This window comes from Protopterus annectens, chromosome 4.part0 (genome assembly GCF_019279795.1).
Source record: "Protopterus annectens isolate FY-2018-M chromosome 4.part0, PAN1.0, whole genome shotgun sequence".
Taxonomy (NCBI): domain Eukaryota; kingdom Metazoa; phylum Chordata; order Ceratodontiformes; family Protopteridae; genus Protopterus; species Protopterus annectens.
Genome location: NC_056733.1, coordinates 189799728 through 189827542, shown reverse-complemented (window position 1 = coordinate 189827542; position 27815 = coordinate 189799728). Strand labels below are relative to the sequence as shown.

Below are 27815 nucleotides of genomic sequence, written 5' to 3'. Positions count from 1 at the left end.
ATTGGTATTAAGTGCAGGGATTGAACTAGCTAAGTTGCTAGACTTTGATGCAATAATTTCATAAACAAGACATTTGGGCTTAGTACATTTTCTAGGCTTACAGTAGTAACAGCAACATTCACAAATTAAATTTTTTACTTTATAGTTTGACAGTTGCTGTCTACATTGCAACAGTTCAAAAGCAGACACACTCCTTGTCTGCACTATATTTGAAAGATGAGTTTTCTTAAAGCTTAATGACTATAGGGAAGGGAGAATGTTTTAAACCAGGATGATTTACTTCTTGAAGAGTTTATACTTTTCAGCTCCATGATGCCACTACTGTAAGTGCAGAAACACATCCCTAGCATTTCCCTTGTAGAGGTAATTTACCTCTTTGGAGCGTAATAAGAATTTTTTAAAGACTTTTTTTTTTTTTTTAATATTTTCAGCAGATAGTTTGCAGCTTAGATAATTTTTGAGGTTTGGAAAACTTTAAGGTAATGGTTTACTAGAAGGTTTAAAGATCAGATGTTTCTGTTTTTTTTTCCACAGAAAGGACTTGGTGCAACTGTTCAGAGTGCAAGAGCAGTTAGTATGTGAGACAGAAATACTGCACAAGAATGAGCTTTTAGATCAGACAGGATATTATGAACAGAAAGTGGACTTTTCCTGGGAAAGTACAAGTATACATATACGTAGTTATTTTATGTAAGTATTCTTTATTTTAGAACGTATATGAGCTTTCTAGTCCAGTCAGACTAAAGATTTTGAATACATAAAAACATTTAAGTCTCATTTTGCATTGCTGAAAGAATCACAGCTTTCAGATCTTGAACATTTGAGATGAAGACAATTGGACTATCATTCCATTTGTTTTGTTTCATATCCTATGGCAGGTGTAGAGATATAGTTGCATTGCTAGGATGAGACGCTCTTCATTTCATGGTTGGAACAAACAGCTGATAGAGCCGGCAGACAGGTAACAGTAAATGGTAGGTTGGAAGGTGAGATATGTACATTAGTCAATGCATAAATGTATACCCTTGCAACATCTCACCTGGAGAAGACACTGTTACCTAGTGACTGGACATCAGCAAGAACGTGCTGGTAGTATGACTTTTGCCTCAGCTGAAGTTCATCTGCGTTCTTATTTAAATGAAACAATGGCATTAAGGAAAATCATTAATAAATGTAGGTGTAAAATGGGAACAGTGGGTGTTCACAGGTTACTAAATGAGTTACAACCAGTGTGTGCACTGTTTTCGTTTAGGCTTAGGTCATTCTCTAGAAATGAGAGAATGTTAAAAGCTTGTGCTGGTCGTATAGATGGATAAAGTCCTGACTATGGCTCACATGACCAGAGGTCAAACAGCATCTCAGTTGTTTGATGACACAGGCATGCAAAAGATAGGTATGCCAATCTTCTGGACAGGAATACACAAACTCCTGTGCAAAAGATAGGTATGCCAATCTTCTGGACAGGAATACACAAACTCCTGGCACACACACATAATTTGATTTCCCTGGTGGAGACCAGGAAAAAAATTACTCTGTTTAAGAGTGTGTGTGTGCAGCATCCTGCTGATGTCAGATCCTTGCAGAAGTGAGGGGCAGTTCAGTGCTGATGTCCATGGCATGTCCCACCTTTAGAATATTAGTGGATATGCACAGGGTGGGGAATTAGAAGAAACACTGTTCCAGCTGTGATTCTGCCCTAGGGTCCTCACTGAATGTTTGTCCGAGTTAGTCCATACAGGCTTAGGTGGCTCTAGTTGGCTCTGTGGTTGAGGACAGGACCTGAGATCAGCTGATGGGCAGCAGTAGGGAACAACAAAAAAGACAAAATAATAGGGTCACTGGAATACACATATTTAATGGAGAGACTAGAAACTTCTCAAAGGTGTTCTCGGATCTTGCTCTTTTGTTACTACAAATACAATTGGATATGTCCCAACCTGACAGTTACGGGATAGTGAAGTTATTTTCTGTTATGGAGACCAGTTCAAGTGGAGTTTTGAACCTGTTGTATGGCAGTGGCTTTGTCACAGGATCGAAGATTAATTCCAGAAGAGTGAAACACCATCATGAGACATTTTGCAACTTTTCTGACATAATTCATCCTAGGAAAGATGAAAGTTATAGTTGGAAAGTTGAAACAGTACCAGACTGAATAAATCAATGCACAGTATGATGCTATAAAGAAAATTATTGGTGCAGAACAGTGAATTAAGGATATATGGCATAAAATCGAAACAATATAGTACATAGAGTCGAACTTACAGAAATTCAAATAATTATTTTTTCTTTTTAATTGCATGTCTCATCGCAGGTTATTTATTGACACCCTCTACTACTGTTAGGAGCAGCATGTGACATTCAATATGTTCTGTTTCACTGCTTGCATAAATATGCCTAAAACCACATTCTCTGTATAAATATGCACAATGTAAATGAATCCTTGTTACATTTACTTTGTTTCTGTTGCAGTCTTCTACCTGGGCTGAGACTGGAAATGGTCATCTTGATCAGTGATCTACCCTGGGAGTAAGTTACAAGAAAAAAAAAAATAAATGAATGAATAAATTAAATAAATACTAAGCAATCTCACAAACTAAGGAATACTGAAGTCACTCCTAATAATCATATCTATCCAATGCTTAGGTTGAAACAGAAAATTTGTGGGGTTAACAAAATAAAAGTCCACTTTTCAGGGTGGGGGGGGGGTGATTCTACAACACTCCTACAGATATATTTTTATTAACAGTCATATGAAGAATACGTCACACAAGTTGATAGGAAAGAAAAATTGGTTGATTTTTTTTTTTAATTCTGTACATTTGAATAACCTTAATTAATTCCACACAAACTCCTTAATGAAGGGGTTTACATTACAGAAAGTGCAACTACTGTTGGCAGAATGGGGTAAAGGTAACTCACCTGGCCCTAATAACATTGTTTGTAGAAATATATCTAAAGGATAAAGAAATATAATAATTGCAGTCATGACTATGTTCTTAATTCAAATGACCCCCCCTTCTGCCAGTCCTGGAGGCAGACAATAATTGCTGTCATTTTGAAACATGATAAAGATCCTCTTCACATCGGCTCATGCTACCAAATATTTGTTTTAATCTTTGACTACCCTCTTAGTTAAAATATACCAAAATACTTTTTTGTATTAACTGACCTAGATTTGTACTTACCTGAACCACTCATGATAACCTGAATCTAATAAAAAAAATAATATTGGCAGAAGATGTCATTACAATAGAACACCATTTATTAAGGGAACAACTACACACTGAAAAGCATTTAATAGGGGGAGGGCTTGCACATGTTTTTCATTTATTATTGTACCTAAATTTTTTGAATGATTCATTAAATTATTTCTATCATTACCATTAAGGAACTATGCCCCAAAAAAGGCTAGGAATAAACTTTCTCACATATTTATGAGGAAGACACACCACACAAGGATACACACACTATACATTATATATTTTTTCTGGCTCTTTATTTGGGATAACTGCCAAGCAATTTCAGTCAAATACTAACTAATGGATACACATTACAAGGATGAAATTGTAAAGTGTCTCTGTACACAGATTATCTTTTACTATACTTACCTAATTGAAAGCACGATTTGCTTGCTATGTTTAAGGAATGATACATTTAGAAGATTGTCATTTTATAAACTTAACACACAGAAAACAGCTATACAGATTAGAGATATTATTTCTTCAGACTATAATTGTGAAATAGACCTTTCTGACAGAACCTAACCCCACATATTTGGATGGAAAGTTAGATAACATACTGCACGGATATATAGGAGTTTAAGTATGGGAGTATTTTAGGGAATGTTAAGGATTTACATCAAACATGGAGAGAAATGTGCGTGGATATGGCCAAAAGGATATGGGCAGAATAGTGGTTTGCGTTCACTTTAATATGAAATGCCTCACAGGGTCTTCATGTTATTCTATCAGCAGTTTATTTTTTCTTTGGGGGGGGGGGTTAAAGGAGAATACATCCAGATTTGTTTGGGCCAGAGAGAAAAACAAGGGTAGCTTGGAATACAATTACTTTTACAAGTGTAGGGGGGACTAGGACTCATCGATTTAGAGCTGTATAGTATGCAGCAAGACTAAACCTTTACAGGAAGCTGGTTGGAGGATGACATTTTTAATGATTTTCTCACATCCTAAAAAGTAATTATAAAGTATGGAAGCAAGAATGGAGCAAAGTAATATTGTTTCCATATGCTGCCAGATCTCAACAGTTTGTTTATTTATTTATGCATGTCTGTCACTGTCAGTTCAAGTAATTTTACTTTCTAGACAGACTTGCCAGAATGTTAACTTATGTAAACACATCTACCAGAATTGAAAGTGCAAAAGAACCGTTTGGATCGACCCAAAAGTACCAAACAAAAATAGCCAAACGGAAAATACCTTCACAGCAAGGATAGCAAAATAAATCCACCGGAACCAAGATAAAATCCAGATATTTTAATAAATATCCACAGTACTTTCGTTGAGCGCTTTCACTCGTCACAGCGAGTTTCATCAGAACAATAATTAAATGCACCAGTAACCAATTTATATAAAAAATGGCGCCAAAATTTCATTAATTAATAAATACCACTTTCAAAAAGTTTATATATAACAATATAATACCACAATAAGCTAATGTAAAAAACTTACAAAGACTTTTTAAAAACTATTTAAAAAAACACATAAATATGTCCCCTAAATCAATTATCTGTTTATATTAAATTATTACTATTTGTAAAATATTTGCAAATTATAATACATAACTATTTGCCCCTAAATGCTTACTAATGTTAGCATGTATAATGCTTAATTTGATGTTGTGTAACTAAAAACAAATTTAACTATTCAACATTAACAATGACTTTATAGAAAAGAAGTCATTTATACCTGGAGCTGTGTTGGCATCTGTTAATACCTGCCAGTATAATTCCCTATAAGCTAGGTAATTTTTCGAGTTTCCACCCCTAGGATTTCTCTTAATAACTTCTAATATGGCGAACTTGAATTTATGCTCCGCTCCTTTTTTCTCCGTATGCCTTGCTAAGGCATTCTTTGTATCTTTCCTTTTGATACAATACAGATGTGAGTATATTCTTTGTCTAAATTGTCTCTCGGTCTTCCCTATATAAAAAGAGGGACAGACCGTACACAAAGCAATATACACTAACATTTTAGTCCTACAGTTACCCTTAGATGTATAAATCTTATTCCTATTGCTGTTTTGCAAAATTATAGGGCTTTTTTCATATATGCTGGAACATTGGTTGCAAAACCCACATTTACCGGTATGTGTGTCAGCTGTTTTCTTAATTCCAATGTTAAGCTCCAACAAATTCCTAATATTTCTGCCCATTTTGTTGATAAAACTAGGAGCTGTTCCAACTATATCAGCCACTGATTTTTCATCTGTCAATAAATGCCAGTTCTTGTACATTATGTCCTTTATAATGTGATTAAATGGCCCGTATTCTAAGATGCATGCTCTATCAAAATTTTTGTGTCTATTACTCCCTATAGATTCCAATTCATCTGGTACCAAGTTATGAGAATCTTCATTACCCAGTGTTTTGTTACTCCCTAACAGTGATGTATATCTACTACCCCTCTGACTGATGACATACGAAGAAATATCCTTCATAATTTCTATGTCATAACCCCTTTCCAAAAATAATGTAGTAATAAAGTCAATTTCATTAATGGTATCCACATATTCGGACGTCATACGTATGGCCCTAATACATTGATTTTATCTTGGTTCCGGTGGATTTATTTTGCTATCCTTGCTGTGAAGGTATTTTCCGTTCATCTACCGGAATTGAAAGAATTTTGCTAGAGACGGAGTAAAAAGAATAATTACTAGAAAAAGATTAATGTGAAATCAATCATGTCTAAAATATAAGATCTAGAGCTGGCTATACACAATTTGAGTTTGAGGCAAACAAATGTAGCAAAACTATCTCATTGGAGTTTGAATATGACTTTGTAATATAATGCAGTATAATGTTGATGGGCTTTTTCTAATGCTGTTCAGCTTCCAATTGTCTGGTAGTTAATATAAACAACAACTTTATGGAAATGGGTTTGGGGCTGTTCTTTCTTTCTTCCATTGTAAGGTATTTTAAAGACATGGCAAACAGAATTTTATTGAATGACTTTCTGGCATGCTAAAACGTATTATACAAGTGTACCCGTTATTTGATCTTCAAATGACTATGTGAGATATTTTACACTTGTGATCAAAGAGGTAAGTTAGTAGGCTTGCAGTCTAGGGGACCATTGAGGAACCTAGACCAAACTCCCACTTGCCTCTAAGCGGTGTCTGGTTAAGTGACCTACTCAAGGTAACACAATAACTAAATGAATGGTAAGGGAATCAAACCCTTTACCACAGGAACTACGGCTTACAGACTTAATCCTCTGTGCCAACTGCCAGTGCAGCCCCCTGTGAAAGTGGATGGTTGTTAAAAGTGTATGGAAACACTAGAAAGAAATGGTTAAATAAAACACTCAGTCTATTAAGGTCAGAAATATCCAAGAGAAACCAACCAGCAAATAAAATTAAGGCTCCAGGCTCCTTCCTTCGTTAAAATTCAAAAAGTTTAATTGCTTAAAGCGCGATCAGTAACAGTACACTTTTCGTCAGTACACCGGTAAACCAACTTCTTCAGAAGCAAAACAGTGTTTAGCATAAGCACCAAGCTTAAGTACTCACAAAATCACAAATACACTGAGAACCGCCATTAATTGAAATAATGCCTAATGATTTTCACCTGGTAGTTGTCATAGTTACGCCCCTTAGTAGGGCTAACTTTAAAGGCTGCCAAAAACAAAATTAACTGTTCGTAAACAGCCTTAATACCTTTCTCAGTTGCCGAATTGAGAGCATTCAAGCAATGGTGACAAACAATAATAATTATATTTATATTTATAATCATGTTAGGCAACGGACAACCCCTACCCATAGTATGTCAAATTCAAGCATGTACCATAAAATCTTCATGCAGGAACATGATACATTTTACTTAGTTTTATTTGGTAAAAGTAAATATAAATGAATGTAAGTAAATGTATGAACCTAACTGTAAAAAGGTTCGAAAACCTCACCAATACAATCACAAAGTGGGTTAAAAAACAACGCCCATAAATAGGACAGTTGTTGAAACTCGCCACAATGGAAGCGGCACTACCCTGTGTAAAGTATAAAAACTAACTATAAAAAGGTACAGACAAATCCGCACCATTGTAATCACGAAGTGGGTTGAAGAAAAAACAACGCCCGTGTGTAGCACGGTTGTTGAAACTCGCTTCAGTAGAAGCCGACACTACCCTGTGAAATGTAAGATTGTTTTGATTAAGTGATGTGTCTTATAAATTATTAAACATGTCGGACTAGTTGTTGGGTGTTAAGCCTTCTGCGCAGCTACCAGCCTACAAGTCCATTCCACGTCAACCCCTTTTACCAACCGTTCAACGTGGTGAAATGTTCGGATGGCTGCCTGCGTGTCGTCCCCAATTCAAATGTGAGTGGTTTTCGGGTTGCAAGGCACTCATAGTTCCGAAACATGTAATAATCGTAACACAAAAAATGTGTATATATGTATGTGAATAGAATCATATCAAAACTGTCTATACAGATAGCCTTTCATATAAAAACCTTAGCCCCCCCAGTGGTCGATGAGCCCACACCCTATGGTTTACCGGTGTACTGACGAAAAGTGTACTGTTACTGATCGCGCTTTAAGCAATTAAACTTTTTGAATTTTAACGAAGGAAGGAGCCTGGAGCCTTAATTTTATTTGTCAGTCTATTAAGGTGTCAGAAAGCTCAAAATAATGGCTAAAATAATATATACTCAAGTTAATTGCTGCAAGACCAACTAAATTAGAATAATGGCAGGAAGCACTTATGTAAACAGCTAGTTGGGTAACATAATGGCCATTGTCTCAAACCAAAAAGGAGGCTATAAAGCAAAACCCAAAAGGAGTTTATGAAGCAAAACAGTCTCAAGGGACTTTTGAATGAAGTCTAGAGGGGAAAATCAGGGTCCTTAAAAGGGGTTGGTAAAGGCTATATGAAGTGGGTACAGCATTCCATGTTAAATTTAAAATTTAAACAATTAAAACATTGGAGAGTGTACAGAATGGGGAATGTGCAATTTAACATTTTGTATTAAGTCTAGTTTCTCAAGATAGGGTACTGTGGATATATATGTGTGAGTGGGCTTACTGTTAGTTTTGCGATCACAACTTGTGCGAGCTATCATATTATTAAACTAAATGAGCAAAAAAAAAAAAAAAAAAAAAAAATACTGCAAAAAATGTCAAATATGGAAGTGCAGAACGTCGAATTCGGCATTTTTCAAACATTATCAACACTTCCGCAAGGTGTAGTATTCTGCAAAACACAGAAAAGAATGTTTTTGCAGAGGGAAAGCCCCCCTGCACCCACACACCCCTACTACTTATATATATAAACTCCAAGATTGCACTATAAGTGAGGGAAAGGCTACATTTCCCGATCCCCACTATAGTGTGATCTGCATTAAAATGTTGAAATTCACAACAGCGAATGCTAGAGTGTATTTGCTGTTGTGGATTTCAACATTTTTTTTTTCATTCATTTCTAATGTCGAATTTAGTGTTCGGACTTGCATAATTGGAACGAAGTCTGAGCGTCCTTTTGACAGTAAACCGTGTGGGCATACATGTGACGTGTGCAAATGTGGATACAAAATTCACCTCATTTAAAATTGAAAGCATTAAACACTTTAGATTCTGAAAAAGGGGGAGATGATGCATGAGCACAGCTTTAAGAGATGACACCTTTACCTTCTGTCAGAGTTCATGCAAAGCATTTTCATATCATGCATTCTGCTGCACATTTTAAAGTAAATGATGATGAAGTTTAATGTATTTAGTCTGTGTCCATCTCATTACATGCACCAGTGCTGAATATCCAAAATATGATATGGATGACGAAAATGTAAACAGGCTACAGCTGCGGCAATGGCCTGCACTAATTTTAGCAAGACAAGTGTCAGAATGACGCACAAATAGGTAAGGAAAAATTCTTTAATAGAAGAAGCTAGACAAATATGGGTGGGTTAATGGTACAGGTCACTAGTGGGTGGATATGAGTTAACCCTAGTAAGATGGAGGATTAAATGATGATAACTTACAAAAGTACTTAAATTCTTTAAATTTCATATAATTATTAATCTTCTTTCCTTGAATGCTATGTAGTACTACAATGCATTTCTTATATGCATGATGTTTTGTACTTTGCTTACATAATCTTGTACATACTGATTACCTATGTAATGTGTTTCACATCTGGTCTGAGCCTTAAAAAAAGTCCTTTTGGATCACTACTCTACCCAGATTAACCAGTTTAAATAAATAAATAAATAAAATTAAATAAATAAATGCAACATCCATGGCGTAGGGTTTAGGCAGCAGATATGGAAGTTTACAGCCCAGCTATCTTACCCTGCTGTTAGTATCTTGGTTTTCATAGGCTTTACTGATGGAGGGCAAAGGCACACAGTTTTACAACATTCCATATTAAGAAAACTGTCCAACACTCTGATCCAGTTGAAACTTGTAAACCAGAAAAATATAGATAGGTTTGAGCATATCTGAAAATAATGCTAGCACCTTACCAAGCCGTTTTTGAGACCAGTGTTTAGAGGTATGGCACTTCTAGGATTACAACTACTGTAATCTGGGACATGGGAACAGTGACCAGAAATGAACCACAGTAAAAAAAAAAAAAAAAAAAATATATATATATATATATATATATACATCAAGGTAAACATGCAGAATGAGTCATAGTATTCAAGAGTATACTGCAGACCTAGACAGAGAGAGAGAGGGAGGAAGTAAAGTACATATTTTGTGCCTCATGCTAAAACAGGTTTTAACAAAACCACAATGCTCCAAGAGTTATTTACTGTGTTACAAATGACAGTGCTCCAAATAAATGAAATAATGTAATTAATTTTCTTGTTTTTTTACAGAACAAAAAGAATGAGTACATCTGCTGAAAAAAATAAATAATGTCCAGCTACCGCAAGCCTCATGTTACTTTATGCCACTGTACTTAATGGTGTATTAGCTGTCACGGGGGGAGGGGGTCGCACAGTTACTATAATTTCAGTTTCTCTCAGGCAGGTCTCTGTAGGTAAGGTATAGAAGCATTAACTGGGAGTGGGGCTCACAGTTACTGTCATACTACTTGCCCCTGGGGGGGGGGGGTGGGTCACTGTAGGTAATTGAGCAGAAAAAAACAACTATGTAGGAGGCTCAAAGTATTGCAATCCCAGTCTCTCCCAGAAACAGTCACCTGAGGCAGTTGTACAGAAGCACCAACTGTGCACAGTGTCTCAGTGTTACTGTAGCTCCAGCCTCTCCAGTAAGGGTCCCATGCAAATAGCATATGAGAGCACTGATTGGTGGAGCTTACTGCCCACTGCAGGCCCAGCTTCTCCCATCAGGGGCCACTGCAGATAATGTGCAAAAGCACCGAGTGTGAGGGATGTCAAAGCTACAGAAGGTCCGTGTAATCATATAGGAGCAATGGCTGTTAGAGATGCTCACAGCTATTACAGTTCTAGTCATTCCCAGCACAACTTCTCCAGATATTTAAGTAGAAGCTTCTTCTATAATCTTGAGAGGGGAGTATACTGTATCTCTCTCTTTTTATGGCAAACAGAAAATAGCATAGTTATGACAATTAAGCATCTTGACGGTAACTAGGTAGTAAGCTTGGCAATCTTGACTGTGGAGATCAAAGTTACTGCAGTCCCAGTCTCTACCAGCAGGGGTCACTGTAGGTAATGATGAAGAAGTACCAAGTGCGGGGGAGCTCACAACTACTATAGTCCATGTCTTTCCCAAAAGGAATCACTGTGGAAAATCATGTGGCACTACTGATTGGGTGGGAGCTCTTAGTTCCTATAGTTGACCACTTCATCCAAACGTGATGCTGTAAAGACAGGCTGACTTACCTCATCTTCTTCAGTCTGACTCTTGAGTCTATACCAAAATGTGTCAGTGTAGGTAATAATGTAACACCACTGACTGCGAGGTGCAGTCACCATCATCCCATCTGCTTTTACCAAATGACACACTGCCAGAATAGGTGAGCTTACCTCATTTGTTTGTGTTCTTCCTCCTCTTCCTCATCTGGGATGTCAAGATCAAAGGAGACACCGTGAGCCATTGTTGGTACTCCCCACCCTGTTTTGCAGACAACCTACAGGCTTTAACAAGGAAGGTGGCTTCTGTTTCTCTCCATCTGGCTTAAAATTCACTGATTCAGCACTTGCATTCTGTGTGTTTCATCTCATACTGGTTGCTATCTAGGAAACACAAGCAAATAAATAAATAAATAAAAATCCATTATCAGAAAAACAAGCTACAGTATATCATCGTCTTATCAGGTGTTTGGTTCTGCAATGCCAATCTTATCAGTTTTACAATGATCTCTCACAACTAACATTGATCATTGGTAATTTGCTGCAGCTGAAGTAACAAAAAAAATCTCTGGCAATAGCTTTTTAGTTTTAAGTTGAGGCTCATCTGCAAGGATGAACAAAGTTATTTTTTACAGAAATTATTAGGAGTAAAAGAAAAGAAACTCTGTTGTGAGTATACTACAGTAAGTTTCATAGGATCATATGAGCTACAAGGCCAATGCCCATCGTTAGCCCTTGTCTCTTTTCAAGGAGGACCAGGTCAGTCATACCAGGAGTGAGTTCGTGAATATCCATCCAGTTGTCCATTTTCGGAGGGAGAGATTGTGTCATATTGCTTAATTTGGAGAGCATGTTTGTTCCAGAGACTGGGTAGGAATTTTATGACAAATCTATCCTTCTTCCTAGTGGTATTTATTTTGCTTAGATTCCAAGCATCAACCAAAACTAGAAGTCATTTGTCACTTTATTGAAAAGTTTAATTACTTCTCCTGAAATGCATAATATTTATTTACGTTTCTAACAAATGCTTTTGAAAGTGCAAGTCCACAAAATGCAGTCTGTTTACAACACTGCACACAGAATCTTTCACAGTTCAGTTGAATGTGGCCTTTTTTTTCAGGCAAAACAATTTTAGCATTCCGTCCCATTGATTAGGCATTTCCCCCCCAAAGTTGAACAGTAAAAAACAGAATGTATAGGTACCAGAGTTCTCCCTTCAATACAGTTTTACTATTAAAGACTGTGGTAACTCCTTTTCAGAACAACAGCTCCTGTTGTCTTTTAGACATACTTTCCTAGAGACTCCTCTTTTGAACCTTCTTTAGATCCAGTCAGGAATTTGGCTTCCTCAATAGGTAATGGCCATGATATACTACTACTGGCAGTTGCTTCTTATTAGTTGTCATGGAGAGAGACATCTTTCTGGCTTGTTTGCCTTCTTCAGACTTAGAAACTCTATTTCCCTTCTATGATACTCTTGGTAGAAGTCATTCCAGCTGACAAACAACCAGCAGAGACAACGCTAAGATACTGGGTAACATGAAAGCCACATATATGCTCCTGCCTATTAAAGCATGCCATGGAGGAATTTATGGAGTATTATTGAGATATATGGCTGAGGTACTCCCACTGTGTCCCAAGTAGGTTGCTGGGAGGTCCCTGTAGCTGGCAGTTGGGACAGATGGCTAAGGGTTTGAGCTGTAGTTCCTGTGGTACAGAGTTTGATTCCCTCAGCCTTTATTTGCCTATTGTGTGAACTAAAAGTCATCTGTCAATTGGCTTAGAGAATTAAGGCTCTGTTAATGAGCTGCTTCCTTTGGTCTAGTGGTGCAAGGTTTGATTCCAGCAGCCTCCTTTGCCTAACTATGAGACTCTGAGCAAGCCATTTAACCAGACACTAGGCCGATTTTGTCCAAAGATGACGGCATTTTTGTTTCCTTTCATTTACTTTCATGAGTTTGCCACCAACATTTTAGTAGAAGGATGGAAAAGCAGTAACAGTTTGCTGAATGGATCCTTTTGCTGTATCAGTAGTAGCTAAACATCAGTAAAAATATACTTCCTAGTCAACGAAGCAGCCTCATTTTAGGACTAGTTTTAGAAATGATATACAGTTAAGAACTGCAGCAGCAGAATTTAGAGCCTCAGCTAATTCGCCCATTGGCACTTGTCAACACTATCTGAGTAACAACCTAACCACTAACTGCTACCTTTAAAAGAGCAATTTGATAAGTTTACAAGATTTCATTACTGCAATCACTGAACTGACAGCTTGTAAACTGTCAGTCTGTTCATTGCTCCTGCAAGTTGGTACACATGGCAGCTGCATCCTCCGTCACACTTTATACAGCTCTGTTAAGAACAAATCCCTACAGTAGAAGTACAGGATAAAGAAACTATAACATGGGGTAAAAAATAGCAAAGCAACTTGATATTCACCTTAAAATCAGCCCCAGCTTAGATCAAAAGTGCTAATGTGTACAGTTTGCTCAAAATGGTTTCTTGTGGCTTTAAATCTGACAATAAAACAGAAAATGAGAAAGCATTTTGTAAGTACAAAAGGACATTTATAGGTAATTCTTCAGATTGTAGTGCACTATGAATCAGCGACAGCAAAGAAATTCAGTTAGAAAGTAATAACCCTGATAATGAAGGTTGCTAAGGTACTAGATTTAGAGGATAACCCCCTTGATCATCACTTTATCAAATAGAAGCAGCCTTGAACAAAAAAGAACAGTTTTGTGTGCCCCACAAATATTCCCCAAGTTTCCTCAGTGCTATGAAATCTAATGTAGTAATCCCATTCTCACTTTTAGTAAAGAAAATTCTCCCCACTAGTTTTATTCACAGAATATGGTAGTTGGCAAACACTCCCTATCCACATGGGCAGATCTACAGCTCCATTACTCTCAGCAATATCCTGTAGAAGTTTATTTACATCACTGCTCTGGAACTTGTTAACAGGGATATAGGCTATCACCTGATCTAGATACGACCTCAAACCTCTTTACATGGGAAATTGGAAATACACTCCAGGTCTGGTCATCGGGTCTCCAACAGACTAAGGCAGACAGTAATGCTCAAACTAACATCCCTACACACATATAAACTCTAAAAACTTTCTAATCAACATATCCCCTTATAATAAACATCCATGATACATTGGGACACGACTGGGTTGGACTGCACAGCTAGGCTTATAAAGGCCCTGGTGGTTGTTAGTCTAGTATAGAACTATGAACCAGAACAGATGCATTAAGGCAAGGTCATGTCCAGTAGATTGGGACACAGCTTCAATGAAATAATTATAAACAAACACAGTGAGCTCAGGGTCAACACATACCTAATCTACTTAAATAATAAACAGCTTTCCAGTACATGATAACTGGTAATAAGAGGTCAGCTCCCCTCACAAACTGAAATTACAAGGAGGGGTACCACAGGACTCAGTTCTCAGTCTGTTTTTCTTTTAAAATACCCAGGCTAACAACAATAGCCTCTGGCTCAGTATGTTTGTTGACAATTGCTAAAAAGACGCATCTTCTCACTTTAGGACACAGCAGTATTTGACAACAGGCTGCACACAGTAACAAATGTAGCCCACTACCTTTTGGAAAGTAGGTAATCCCTGCCACCTACTTTATCAAGAGAAAGCCACTTACGTCCATGTAATGATTAAGGACCTAGTCATGGCCAACAATTTTACTTTTGACCATCATGTTGCCCAAGTTAAGACTGCAGTTACTTCCTTTGTCTGGATCTTTTATAGAAACATTTGCTTTGTGGGGGAATTAATTTGCAGCATCAATGTTATAAAAGTTTTCTAGCTGTATTTTCCTCTACAGCAATGACTATAGGTTCATAGGGGTTTACTAGGCTAATGACCATAATGGCCTTTTTAAGCCTAGCCATGCATCCCAAATCTCTGACCGGTTCTGATACCCTTGATAAGTGTAAGCATGGGCCTGGGAGATGAGCCATTTACAGGTTACCTGTGTCTATTAGAGACACAGGTGCCAAACCAGGGATGAATTTCTGGTTTGTCATCCAAATGTCTAAGTTGCACTTGAAATGGGTTAGGGAGGAACTCTGTTCACATGGATGGGAGCCTGTTCCATAGACGGGGTAGTCTCTGGGATACATAACAATCTCTCCAGTAGGTCCTATTTATATCACAGGCAAGGTTTAAGTCTTTAGAATGGGTAATTCTGGTGCTGCTTGTTTTGTGGATATGCATGAGGTCTGACAATGCCCTGTTATGCCAGGCATAGATCACCCCCCAAAAGCCTGTAGGAGACAGGATACAGGAATAGGGCCTTGAGGTGGTCTGAATAGGACATATTACTTACACCCTGTATTCTTTTAGTGAGGAACCTCTGTGGATGTTCCAGTTGTTGGATATACCTGGTTAGCTGCATACCAAAAGGGGCACTGTACTCAATGATAGGGCGGATGAATGCTGAATAGTGGAACAATGACTTCCTTGGATTTAGATGCTATACTTTTGTTTGTAAGTTGCGCAACATAGAACGATTTCTTCACCACTGTAGACACGTGATGATCAAAGGCTAGATTACTATCTATGTGTGTCCCCAAGTCCCCGACTACTGGGTCAACTCTAAGGGGTGTGTTGTGAATAATGATAGTTACCAGTGATGGATGACTTCCCAAAGGATACTATTATGCATTTCTTGCCATTTAGTTTTAGTCCATGGCTCTGGCACCAGTTGTTTGTCTGTGTCAGCCCCTCCTGGAGAACATTTGTGTTAGTGTGACATTCAATGACAGCTCTCCAATTTGCAATCATCTGCAAATTTAGTCAGCCAGAGACCACTAACATTGGCCTTGACTTCTGAGAAGTAAATGCCAAAAACGAGCAGTCCAAGGACTAATCCCTGAGGGACTCCACTTGTGACTGGCCTCTTTGTAGAGGTGGACTCTCCAATTCTTACTTCCTGGGTCCTGTCTGTGAGCAATTTGGCTATCCACCAGGTGACATACAAGTTTGTACCTAACCTCTTGAGTTTGCCAACAATGCCCAAGTGGGGTATTGTGTAAAATGCCTTGGCCAGGTCAAGGTAGGCAGTGTGAATGACTTTGCCCTCATCCATTACTTTGGTGACCTTCTCAAAGACGTCCACCAGGTTGAGTAGACATGACATGGAAGGTTGTGCGCATTTGCAGCTGTATTATTTTTTGTTTATTTGACGTTTGTGGAACGGGATAGTCTGACTGGGACAGAGCCCTTTTTCAGCATAGGCCCAGGGAGAAAAGCTCCAATGAACAAAAGATAAATAGAAGATTACAAACTTCAGTAAATATGCAGTACAATGAATAATGATTGTCAAATGCATTTACATTAATGGAGGCAAGCGAGAGGTGATCACAAATAAAGTTAATCAGATTTCTTATAAAAGTGACAAACACTCAAGGCAAGAGATAATGTTCTAAGAGTGTCGCATGGTTGAAGGGTAGCAGAAAGTGATAGGATTAGCCAATAATTAGGATTTTGGGGGGGGGGCTCAGGATTTAATGTTGAGAGATAATGTGCGATGTTAGGATCGTAGTTAGTACAGTCAGGGTCCTAGTATGAATAGTTAGGTAGCCTGTAGAGAATCAGGAAAAATTATCTACTTACTGACAGGAGATAGGTAGGAGACAGGAGGCCTGAGGTATAAAGGCAGGAAATGGGTGGTTGGAGGAGGGTGGGGAAGATGGCGTTAGTAAGGTGTAAAGAGGAAAGATGAGATGGGTAATGGGATGAAGAAGTGAGGGTGATGGAGATGTGTAGTGACCCAGATTTGTGCTAAGTTCAAGGGCGGAGGTTACAGGGGCATAGTGTGAGGTGGGTTAGGTAATGTTAGAGACAGATCTTGAATGTGTGTGGGTCTGGGGTATGTCCATGCCTATGTATAAACTGTGTATGTATCTCTGTGGAGCTGCATGTGCAGCTTGGATGTTCAAAAGTAAATTCCATGCATCATGGAAGCTCAAGTTGTTTGAACAAACCTTTAAACTTGATGGCAAGTTAGGTCTTCAGTGTGACCCAAATTATACCCAAGAAAATTACTAGTTGCTTTAGATAAGTAATTAAACCTTACTTGTTCAGGCAATTAAAGAGCACAATGCTCTTGTAGTCTCTTGAATACGCTTGAAATGTGGGAGATTTAAACAGTCCTCACTAAGAAGACAGATGTGATTGGAAACCTGACTTACTCAGATGAACTTCAAAAGCTGTTCCTTTGCTTGGTATGAAATGCATATAGAGAAGACATCTATGTCTTGTTTTTTCAGTCAAGAAAAATATTCCTTTCTTTGAGATTCTTTCTCTGCAATATACTGACAGGAAAAAAAAAAACAATATGCATAGAAATGTAATCAAACAGTAGTAAATAAAACAGTTTATGACACAGTGACTCTTTCTTCTTTGGGAAAAAAAAACATGTGGCCCTTATAGCAATCCCAAACTAATCTCTTCACACGTTAAAAGGGACCTTGAGGACTACATTGATAGACATGACATTCAGCATGGTTGAACAGCCAAGTATGCTTTTATATGTCTAAGTTGCAAGCTGGCTACTGAACTTACAAACTTAAAGTGGGGTCATTTAAACTTGCAGGTAACACCTACACTAGAAATTGTTGCAGTCTTTAAGATAACATGTAGATTTTTCTCTTCTTGCACCAATTCTGTATTCTGCTCTCACACCTCATAGCCATTAGGTAGCTTCACCTGTATGTGGATTCAGGATTATGCTTCCTTCATTTGTGTGCAAGCAGAAGGGGATTCTGCTTCTCATTCTTCTGACAATAAAACTCAGAGAGACTTTGCAAGTGAAACCTTTTACAATGTTGCAAAGGAAAATGCTTGAGAAACAAACAAAAAAAAAATTACAGGAATTGACTAGAAGAATCATAATACCTTTGACTTAAACCTGAGCCTGATGTTAGGATACAGAGATGAAAAGGAGGACCAGCAACACTGAAGTTAGTGAATAAATTGGTGACTACAAAGTATCAATCACATTTGTAAAATATTGCTTTGCAAGAAAAAAATGGCCGAGAAAGACTGGACTTTTGTTGACTTTGTTAAATTTCTGGGTGGAATATAAAGCATATACCCATTTTATGTCATTAATGTTTAGAAGGACACTAAAAGGCGGGAATTAATTGTATAAAATATTTCATGATATAAACTGGATGTTACATATTACAATGTGTAGTGTGCATTGTGTAGCCAGGGGTATTTTAAATGTGGGAGGAATCTCTTCCGTGACCATTGTGTGTGTTAAAGATATTAAAGGGGTCTATATCACGTTGTCGAACTCTTAAAAGTTCGAACGTCATATGGTCGACACCATATGATCGAACGTTTAAAAGTTTGAATGTTTCAACAGAGATCTCCGTACAGTGCAGAATGGGAAGATTTCCCTTTTCTGCACTGTAGTGTGAGCTTAGAGTTGGTATATTTAAAGAGCAGGGGGTGCAGGGGGGCTTGCTCCCCTGCTTAAACCATTCAGGAAGTTTTTCTTTGGTTTATTTTTACAGTTTTGAACTTTTAAAAGTTCAATCATATGGTGTCGACCATATGACGTTCGATCTTTTAAAAGTTCAATTATGTAATATAGATGCTATTAAAGTAGTAAAATGCTTTCTTTAGTTGCAAGAAACATAGGCTTTACAATATAACATGAGAATAAAAGTTAGACAAAAGCAATTTTAATGTTAATATGCTGTGATCTTGGGCTACTGTGGTGCGGGTGGGGTGTAAAAGTGCACTGATTATATGACATACAAAATGCATGTAAAACACAGCTCTTCCCTAAGCCTTTTCAAACATAATTCTGACCAATGGATGGGAAATTCCAAATTCACCCCTGGCTTATCACCTGTGGCCATTATGGACAGGGGCAGTTTCTAGATGTCTTAAGGGACAAAGACATACCAAAGCCATTCTAACCCACGGGGATTGATAATTGGGAAGATTGGGCCATGAATGGCTAGGCTTAAAAAGGCTCTAAGTCAGTTAGTTTAGTAACCAGCTATGATCCTATGCTAATGCATTATAACCTACTTCTGTCAGTTGAGATGAGCCTCTGATTTGGTGGACTAATACTTTCATGTTGTCTAAGCAGACACTGTTCCAGTACTTACCTGCCAAGTACTTTAGATTGGTATCATTTGGTTTCCTGGCTGCCTGTTTTTCCATTTTAATATTTAAACCAAACACTTTGGATTTTGCTGTCTGCAAAAATACATGAAAATCTGAAGACATGAATATGTGCCAGTTACTTGTACTAAACATATTATAAACTGATATATTAAGTTAATGAATGCTGCATAACTGTATGAACAGATACACATATTTGTATTCTCCATTTGAGTAATAATCCCATTCAAAGGTAGTGTTTCCAGGTTAGCTGGTATGCTGGCTACATGGGGCCAGAGAGGTAGGGACTATAGTCATTCCATTAGCAGCCATGTTCAAAAGACAGATCAGATTATGAAGAAAATATTGGGAAGGATATGTAACTCAACATCCCATCTGATCCATTTCCCACTGCAGCACTGTGACCAGGTCACAAACAGTATGCTGAGGCAACAAAGACAATCACTTAGAGATATCATGATCAATTCCCTGAATCATAAACCAAGGTATTATGAGGTGTGTGTAAGATAGTTTGGTAAAGTAAATGAAATGATTCATCATACCATGTTGTCAGCTGCTGGAGAAAGGCTAAATATGAACTGTAACAGGCATAATGTGTACCAATGACTATGAGATGTATAATAGTAAAGCTGGTTATAATGCTGGAAAACTACCAGTTTTACATTCTTTCTGTGCAACACAAAGTGCTACAGAATGCAGGATAACACAGGAGAGAGTGATTCCAGGTGTAAACAGCCACCTGTTTATGGCAAATGTGGAGACAAAGAAATAGAATATTTAGAAAGAAGGTCCAAAAGAGTCTGGAACATGAGCATCTCTGAGAAGGAAAGATGAACTTAGGCCAGAGCACTCTCTGACAAGGGTTTGGAATGGAGAGACTGCAATTAGAACAGAAACTGCTTGTGAGAGATTTTATGTTCTGCTTACAAGATGTCCACACAAGAAAGAGCGACTATTTACTTTGTTGAGACTACACTAGTAATTTAGTTTGATAACTTGCATTTGGACATTAGAAAGCACCTATTTTTATAAAAGCCTGTAACCATCAGCTGTTGAAATTCCATAATGCATTCAGCCCACTATTCAGCAATTTCTGTAATACACAGACAAGCCAACAAGTAGATTAGAATTATAATAATTGTTTTATTTTTTGATTTAAGTAAAATATTGTTCTGTACTCTCGAGGAGCTTTTCTCCCGGGCCTCTGCTGAAAATGGATATGTATCCAGTTGGACTAGCCCGGTCAACAAATGTAAAATAAATAAAATAAAAGTACTCAATTAAAAATTCACAGTTATCCACACAAGAAAGTGTGACTATGTACTTTATTGAGACCACACTAGTAATTTTGTTTGATAACTTCTTTTTTACATTTGGACATTAGAAAGCACCTATTTTTATAAAAGCCTGTAACCATCAGCTGTTGAAATTCCATATTGCATTCAGCCCACTATTCAGCAATTTCTGTAATACAAAGACAAGCCAACAAGTACTCAATTAAAAATTCACAGTTAATCTCAAACTACATCACAAAATGTAATCCATGCATTAATTTAAGCTCCAATTACCCACTTAATATATACTGACGGGCTGTAAGAAAGCCAGAACCTATACCTGCATTCACCAGGTGTAAGGTACCCTGAATGGTGCAGAGATCAGTCTTGCTTTGTCTTAGTCTGTATTTAATGGCCAAACAATGGAAAATAAACTTTTAAATAAAAAATCCAGATACAAATCTTTTCTGTCCACTCTCTTCTGTTGTCTTTTTAGTACTGCACATAAAAACTGAAAACTATTTGGATAAACAGTGCTGTACTCACAGGTTCATAGGTAGGTACTAGGCTATTCGCCCTAGGGCCTATATAAGCCTAGCCAAATGGTACCCTGGCTTTCATCACCCAAGAAAATTATTTTCCTGTGCCCCTGTTGAGCAGAGCCACAGAAGTGATCCCCAGGGTGAATTTCTCATCTCCCATCCAATCAAGATTTTTCTTGAAGTGTGCTAATGAGTAGCTCTGTTTGACATACATAGGTAGTTTGTTCCAGAGTATGGGAAGTCTCTGGGACAGGAATCTATCCCTCCAGCATGTTCTGTTTTTTGTTGTGACAAGGTTTAGGTCCCTAGAGCTTGTAGCTCGGAGGGATTGGGATTTCTTTAAGTGGAGCATGTCTAACAGCTCTGGGTTTGACATAGCTTTGTATGTTAGGCAGAGATCCACAACTCCAGAGATTCCACAGCAACAGTTAAAACCTCAACCACATGTAGATTCCCAAAACTACCCATTACTTTGCTACAACAGCAACCTGTGCATGAACCCCCCCCCCCCAAAGGGGAGATGAAAGGCTATGTTGTAGGTGGGCTGTAGGAATCACATAACAATGTAGTGCCCTGAATGCAAACATTGTGACGACGTGAGGTATTGCCAGCTATGCCAGGAGAGGTAAGGGAGTGAATTCTAACATATACCAGCACAGATAGCTGGAATTTTGTAAAGAATTACATGTCATTTGTATATCAAACTGATTTGTAAAGATGCTTGTGTTGGAAAATGTACCAACGTTGTGCCCTGCTGGATAGAAAAAAATATACATGCATGTAGTACCTGATTAAATGTATGCATTGTAACTGTTGAAATGAATACATTGTAACAGAGGATACTGGGAAAGAATAGGTTAATCTCAATCCACCTGACTTTAAAAAATATTCTGAAATTAATTTACTGTGCCTAAGCCATAAAGATTGTAGTTTACAGTTCTTAATGCAGCCGGTGACAAAAAAATCTGTACTAGGAAGCTTTCGGCATTGTCTTTTGGAGTGAAGTAATTGCTAGTCTGGATGGGTGGAGGTTTGAAATTGTTTTATGACTTCCAGAAGTGGCAAACAGATTTGAGAAAAACTCTGCAAGTGTGTATTACTGACAAATATGTGCTAAATCCTGGCAATTTCTAGCAGTGTGGGTAGCATGGGAACCAGAAGTCAGATGACCAGATGTATGTGAGCTCACTATGTAATCTAGGGCAACAATTATGTTTAATACTAGATGAGACCGAAGTCTCATTGCAGTCTGTTTTTGGAACCTGGCCAGGAAGGACCCCTTATCTACCTCATCTTGCCTTGTGTGATGATGTATTGTCAGCTATGCCAGGAGATGTAGGGCAGTGGATGTGTACCATATACCAGCAGAGCTAGCTATAATTTTGCACAGAATTGTATGTCATTTGCATATTTTATTTTTATTTATTTTTTTATTTTACATTTGTTGACCAGGATAGTCCTACTGGATACATGTCCATTTTCAGCGGAGGCCCGGGGAGAAAAGCTCCAAAGGTAGTTACACAAGCAAATTTAACATAGTAAAAATTAAACACAATTTACAGACTCTGTTGAGGAGTATAAGTTATTCAATCTCACAAACTTATAATATGGCTTAACAATTAAAAGACAAATGAGTTCCATTTACAAAATAGTATTGGTACACTAGTAAAACTAAATATTTAGTCAGGCTTGGAGCAAGGACATACCCACTGAGACTTGAAATACTGCTTGAGAGTTTTCTTGAATCGAGATAGGGTAGTGTCTAGGGTAATGTTAGCAGGTAGCGAGTTCCAAGCTTTGCCAACAGAGCTGGTGAACAGGGACTCTCTGGCTGAATTGTTGGATTTGATAGTTTGTAGTACCAGTCTATTAGATGAGCGAAGTGGTCTGAGGTTGGAGTGGGGATAGATGATGTTTTTCAGTGCAGATGTATTTTCAGGTTGGTTAAGTACTTTATGATTCACAATAAGTTGGTTATACTGAATCTGCCTGGGTAGTTCTAGCCATCCGAGATTTTTTTAGGTTTTTACAGTGATGTGTTCTATAGGGCAGGCCAGTGGCAAATCTAGCTATATTATTACAGCAGCTAGAGAGTCTGTTAAGTTCAGTTTTGTTTAAATTGGCAAGTAAAGGGGTAGCATAGAAGAGGGTAGAGAGTAGATGGGAGTGAACAATGGAAGTCCTAGCAGGTGGGTTAGGAATGGCTTTATCCTATAGAGTGAGCCAAGTTTTTTATTAATGGTTTGATAGTTTTGTTGATGTGCACATCAAATTTGAGATTGTTGTCTACAATAACTCCTAGGAGTTTTATGTGGGCATCTGGGGAGCTTATGGTGTCATTATTAGACTTAATGGAGAGAGATAACACCAGGGATCTTTGGGTGGGGAGAAAAGTAGGAGCTTTGTTTTGTTGGGATTTAGAATCAGACAGCAATCAGCAAGCTAATTTTCAACTAAGTTAAAAGTACTCTGAGTAATTGTCTGCAGCTCTGTTTGGGAGGTGGCAGTGCAGATCAACGTGGAGTCATCCGCACACTGAATGCAGTTAGCTTTTGGGATGACAGTGTGGAGGGTCATTAATAAAAATGGAAAACAGAAGAGGTCCCAGAATAGACCCCTGGGGGACACCTAGGGTGTTGGGTAGGAAGTTAGTTTGTCCTGCCAAAGGATGGCTTGTTGTCTATTGTGCAGATAGGACTGAAGCCATTGGAGAGAGTGACTGTCTAGAGGCATTGTAGTCAGGGTGTGGATGAGTAGATGGTGGTTAACCATATCAACAGCCTTTGAGAGATCCAAAAAAAGTGCTGAGGATAATTTGTTGTTATAGTTTATAGCATTGGAAAAGGTGAGGAGTGCTGTGGTGGTACTATGATGTGGCCTGAAGCCTTGCTGAGATTTAGCCAGTAGGTTGTTCCGGATTAGAAAGTACAGAAGTTGTTTATGGATGCACTTTTCCATAATTTTTGCCAGAGGGGACAAGATGGCTATGGGTCTATAATTAGATAATTCAGTAGAGCTACCACCTTTATGGAGGGGTATGACACGAGATATTTTACAGATAGAGGGGACTGTAGCTTCTGCTATGGTCCGATTAATTAGAATGGAAATGGGGTATGCTATATTATCTGCAGCTTTTTGCAAATATTCAGCAGGGAGAAGGTCAGCAGCTAGGGTAGTAGGTTTTAATTTTTTGATTAGTGTACGAATGAAAGATGTAGAGACTGGTTGGAAGCTAAAGTAGGGCTGGGTACTGGGAATGGTATCCTGTATGTTAGAGGAATTCAAAGGTAATTGGATAGCTAGGGTTTGGATAGTCTCGGTAATGGTATCCTGTATGTTAGAGGAATTCAGAGGTAATTGGCTAGCTAGGGTTTGGATAGTCACGGTAAAGAAACCATTAAAGGTGTTAGCGACATCCTCTGGTAGTTTATCAGTAGAGGCTGAAGGAGGTGGAGTGGTGGTTTGACCTGGGTGCAGGAGTTTATTTATACCTGCCCAGAACTTTTGAGGGTTATTTTGGTTTCCTTGCTGGAGATGGAAGTAGTAGTTTTTTTATCTAGTAAAATGGATCTTTTTGTCTCGTTCCTTATTTGCCAAAATTTAATTTGATCTAGAGGGGCTTTTCTAGCACGCCGTGTGGCCCGTGCCTTATTTCTGACTATGATTTTTGATTTGGTATCTTTAGAGAGCCACAGGGCAACTTTTATTTTGGTCCTAGTGGAGAGAGCAGGTGCATGAGAATCAAGGATGGTAAGGAATTTATTGTTAAAGTAACCAACAGCTTCATCTAGGGGCAAGTGTTTTAGGGTAGACCAATTGCATGATTTAAGTAGTCCTGAAACTTGTTAGGATTAAAGCTCTTATATCAAATTGATTTGTACAGATGCTTGTGCTGAAAAATGTATTGGTAAAGCTGTTTGTATTAAACATGTACCGATAGTGTGCCCTGCTGGTCAGTAAAAGAAATATACATGTATTATTGTAACTGTTTAAATGTATATGTTTTAACAGAGGATACTGCAAGAAAAGAGGTTAATCTCAAACACTGAAAATAGTTTGAAATTAAATTACCTGGCTTAGGCCATAAAGATGGCATCTTACAGTTCTCAATGTAGCCAGAGACAATGTCTGTAGTAGAAGCTTCCTGCATTGTCACTGGAGTGAACTAATTGCTACTCTCAAAGGGTGGAGGTTTGAAATTGTTTCATGACTTCTAGGAGCAGCAGCACATCTTAGTAAGGCTGTGTGTGTGTGTGTGTGTGTGTGTGTGTGTGTGTGTGTGTGTGTGTGTGTGTGTGTGTGTGTATTCTTGACACATATGTGCTAAATCCTGATAGCTTCTAGCAATGTGGGGGTGCATGGGAACCAGAAGTCAGATGGCCAGATGCAAGTGATGTCATTCTGTACAGAAATATTTTTTTTTAATACTAGATGAGACTGAAGTCTCAGGAGCAGTCTGTTCTTGGAACCTGACAAAGGAGGAAGACCACTCACCCACTTCATCTTGCCTTGCTCTAGTAAGTGACCCAGGACAGTAATGCTCTAATCAGTTAGGAAAATATAGCGAGAATAGTTGAGCATTGTTTTTCAGTAAATGTGTGAATCTTTCTAGCTGTGTTATTTTTTTTAAATATTTTCTGTGATTGAAACACTGGTGTTTACTTAAATAGATATTTAGTATTTTCTTTTTCTTTTGTTATTTAATTATCAAATATATTTCAACTTCTTATTGTGGCTGGACCTTTTAGAAAAATATTTAAGTTTTGAGAGTATTTGCATATATTTATTTGGTGATAAATCTGGCCACTCCTGAAAGCCTTGCTGTTTGGTCAACATTACCGTTGGTATTAGTATTAACTTCACACCCTTTTAAGAGCCTTATAGAAACTGACTGGTGGTAGTGAATCTACCTTATAGTCTGGACAAAGTTGGTAGAGCGGGTAATCTGTGCCAGCCATTCCCAGGTGTGTGTGTGTGTGTGTGTGTGTGTGTGTGTGTGTGTGTGTGTGTGTGTGTGTGTGAGAAAATTAAATCTCAAAGAGTGTGTGTGTCAGCTACAGGGACTAGGGACATGAAATACTGGTTTCACAGAAAGGATGATGGAGGACTTGGCTTGGACAATCTGCTGAGGACCTAACCCTCCAGCTGTGCCAATGGGGAGTCCTACTGGACATCTGGAGGGAGACAGAGTGAAACCCAGACCCAGGGCTATGTGTGTTCCCTGTGCGTTCTTAAGGGAAAATGAAATTGTGCTTGATGCAGAGAGGTCTGCATCTAGAAATACTGAGTGTGTCCATTTTTCTTCCAAGTGGACGTCACTCTGCAGTGTTAGTGGTGAGGATTCAGGCTTCCTGATTACTGGCCCAGAGTTTGGACATCACAAGCTGCTTGGAGCATGGACACGAAGAACTGGTTTCATAGAGAGAGAGTGGTGGAGGACTTGGCTTGGACACTCAGCTGAGGACTGAACTGTGAGGAGTCTTACTGGTGATTTGGAGAGAAAGGGAAAACCACCCCCAGAACGAGTGTGTTCCCTGTGTGCTCTTAAGGGAAATTGCACTTGATGCAGAGAGCTGCATCTGGAAATACTGGGTCTATCCATTTTTATTCCAAGTAAACAACCCCCTCTCCATCATCAGTGTAAGGATTCAGGCTCCTTGATTACCTGGCCCAGAGTGGGGATGTCACATATTGGTGAGCAGTGGTGTGGCTATTAATTGAACTTCTACAGCCCATAGGCAGTTGTTACTGAAGATGTGTATTCTGAACAGCCACAAGGTAAACATTTAGAGTTACATTATTTCAACAGTTTTATTTATTTTTTGTTAGTTTAGTTAGTCAGGGAAAGCAGGCCAAGATGTCAGCAGAGAATAATGGCAAGCTGACAAAAAAAAAAAAAAAAAAAAGTTGGCCAAGGTGTGTGAAGCCAAAGGACTGATTCATGCCAACCTGACTAAAGAGGAAGTAATGTCTGCCTTAGTGACCGCTCAGACCAGCAACCAGTCTGGTGATGAGAATTTGCAGCCCTCAGAAACAGGGCAGTTCACCTTTTCCTCAGGACTTAAAAATCCATAAGAAGTTAAAGAGACTTGAAATGGAGGCCAAACAATTGGAATTGGAATCAACAGAGAGAAAGCAGCATTTGGCAGCTGAAGAAAAGGAGAAACAGATGGAGTGAGAATCAGCAGAGAGACTCCAGTGTTTGGAGGCTGAAGAAAATGAGAAGCAGCATCAACATGAGAGAGAGATGCTGACTCTTTGCCAGAGTCATGGTGGCAATAGGGAAGGGAATAACTGAACCCCAGAAGCATTAAAGGTCAGCAAATTTATTCCACAGTTTACAGAGGGTGATAATTTTGATAATTTTATTCATATATTTGAAAGAGTATGTAAACAGTATAATGGTGAGCAATGACTCTGAGTACAGTCCCTGACAGCCTAACTCCCATGTAAACCTGTACCTGTTTTTAAATTGGTTGATATTGATTGTTTAAATTATGAAAAAGTAAAGCGAGGTTTCCTAGAATGCTTTAAGTTAACATCTGAAGCTTACAGAAAAAGAATTGTGAGCATAGATGCAAGGCAGATGAAAGTGTGGTGTGATTATATTGCTGAGTTAAGCACTTATTTTCATAGGTGGGTGACTGGGTGTCAGGTCACCACCTTTGAGGGGCTGGCAGGCCTTTTGGTGAGGGAACAATCCCTTAGCACTTTGCCTGACAACATGCAAATCTTGTTGGCAGACCGAGAGTGTAACTCTGCAGATGCACTGGGGAAAATGGGGGATCTCACCTTAGCAAGCAGGGCATC

General features: G+C 38.4%; 1 protein-coding gene across 5 annotated transcripts in view; it reads right to left on the bottom strand.

Moving 5' to 3' along the window:
- Positions 1-27815, bottom strand: part of TMC6 (transmembrane channel like 6) — a 1104128-nt gene that overhangs the window by 629104 nt on the left and 447209 nt on the right. For 4 of the 5 annotated variants that reach the window (XM_044068185.1, XM_044068183.1, XM_044068186.1 and 1 more), the window contains exon 2: positions 11194-11403. In XM_044068185.1, coding sequence (XP_043924120.1) covers positions 11194-11264 — 71 coding nt within the window. In that variant the 5' untranslated portion in view covers positions 11265-11403. Of the gene's footprint in view, positions 1-11193; positions 11404-13458; positions 13539-27815 lie in introns of those variants that run through there. The other variant, XM_044068184.1, reaches the window with a different exon arrangement.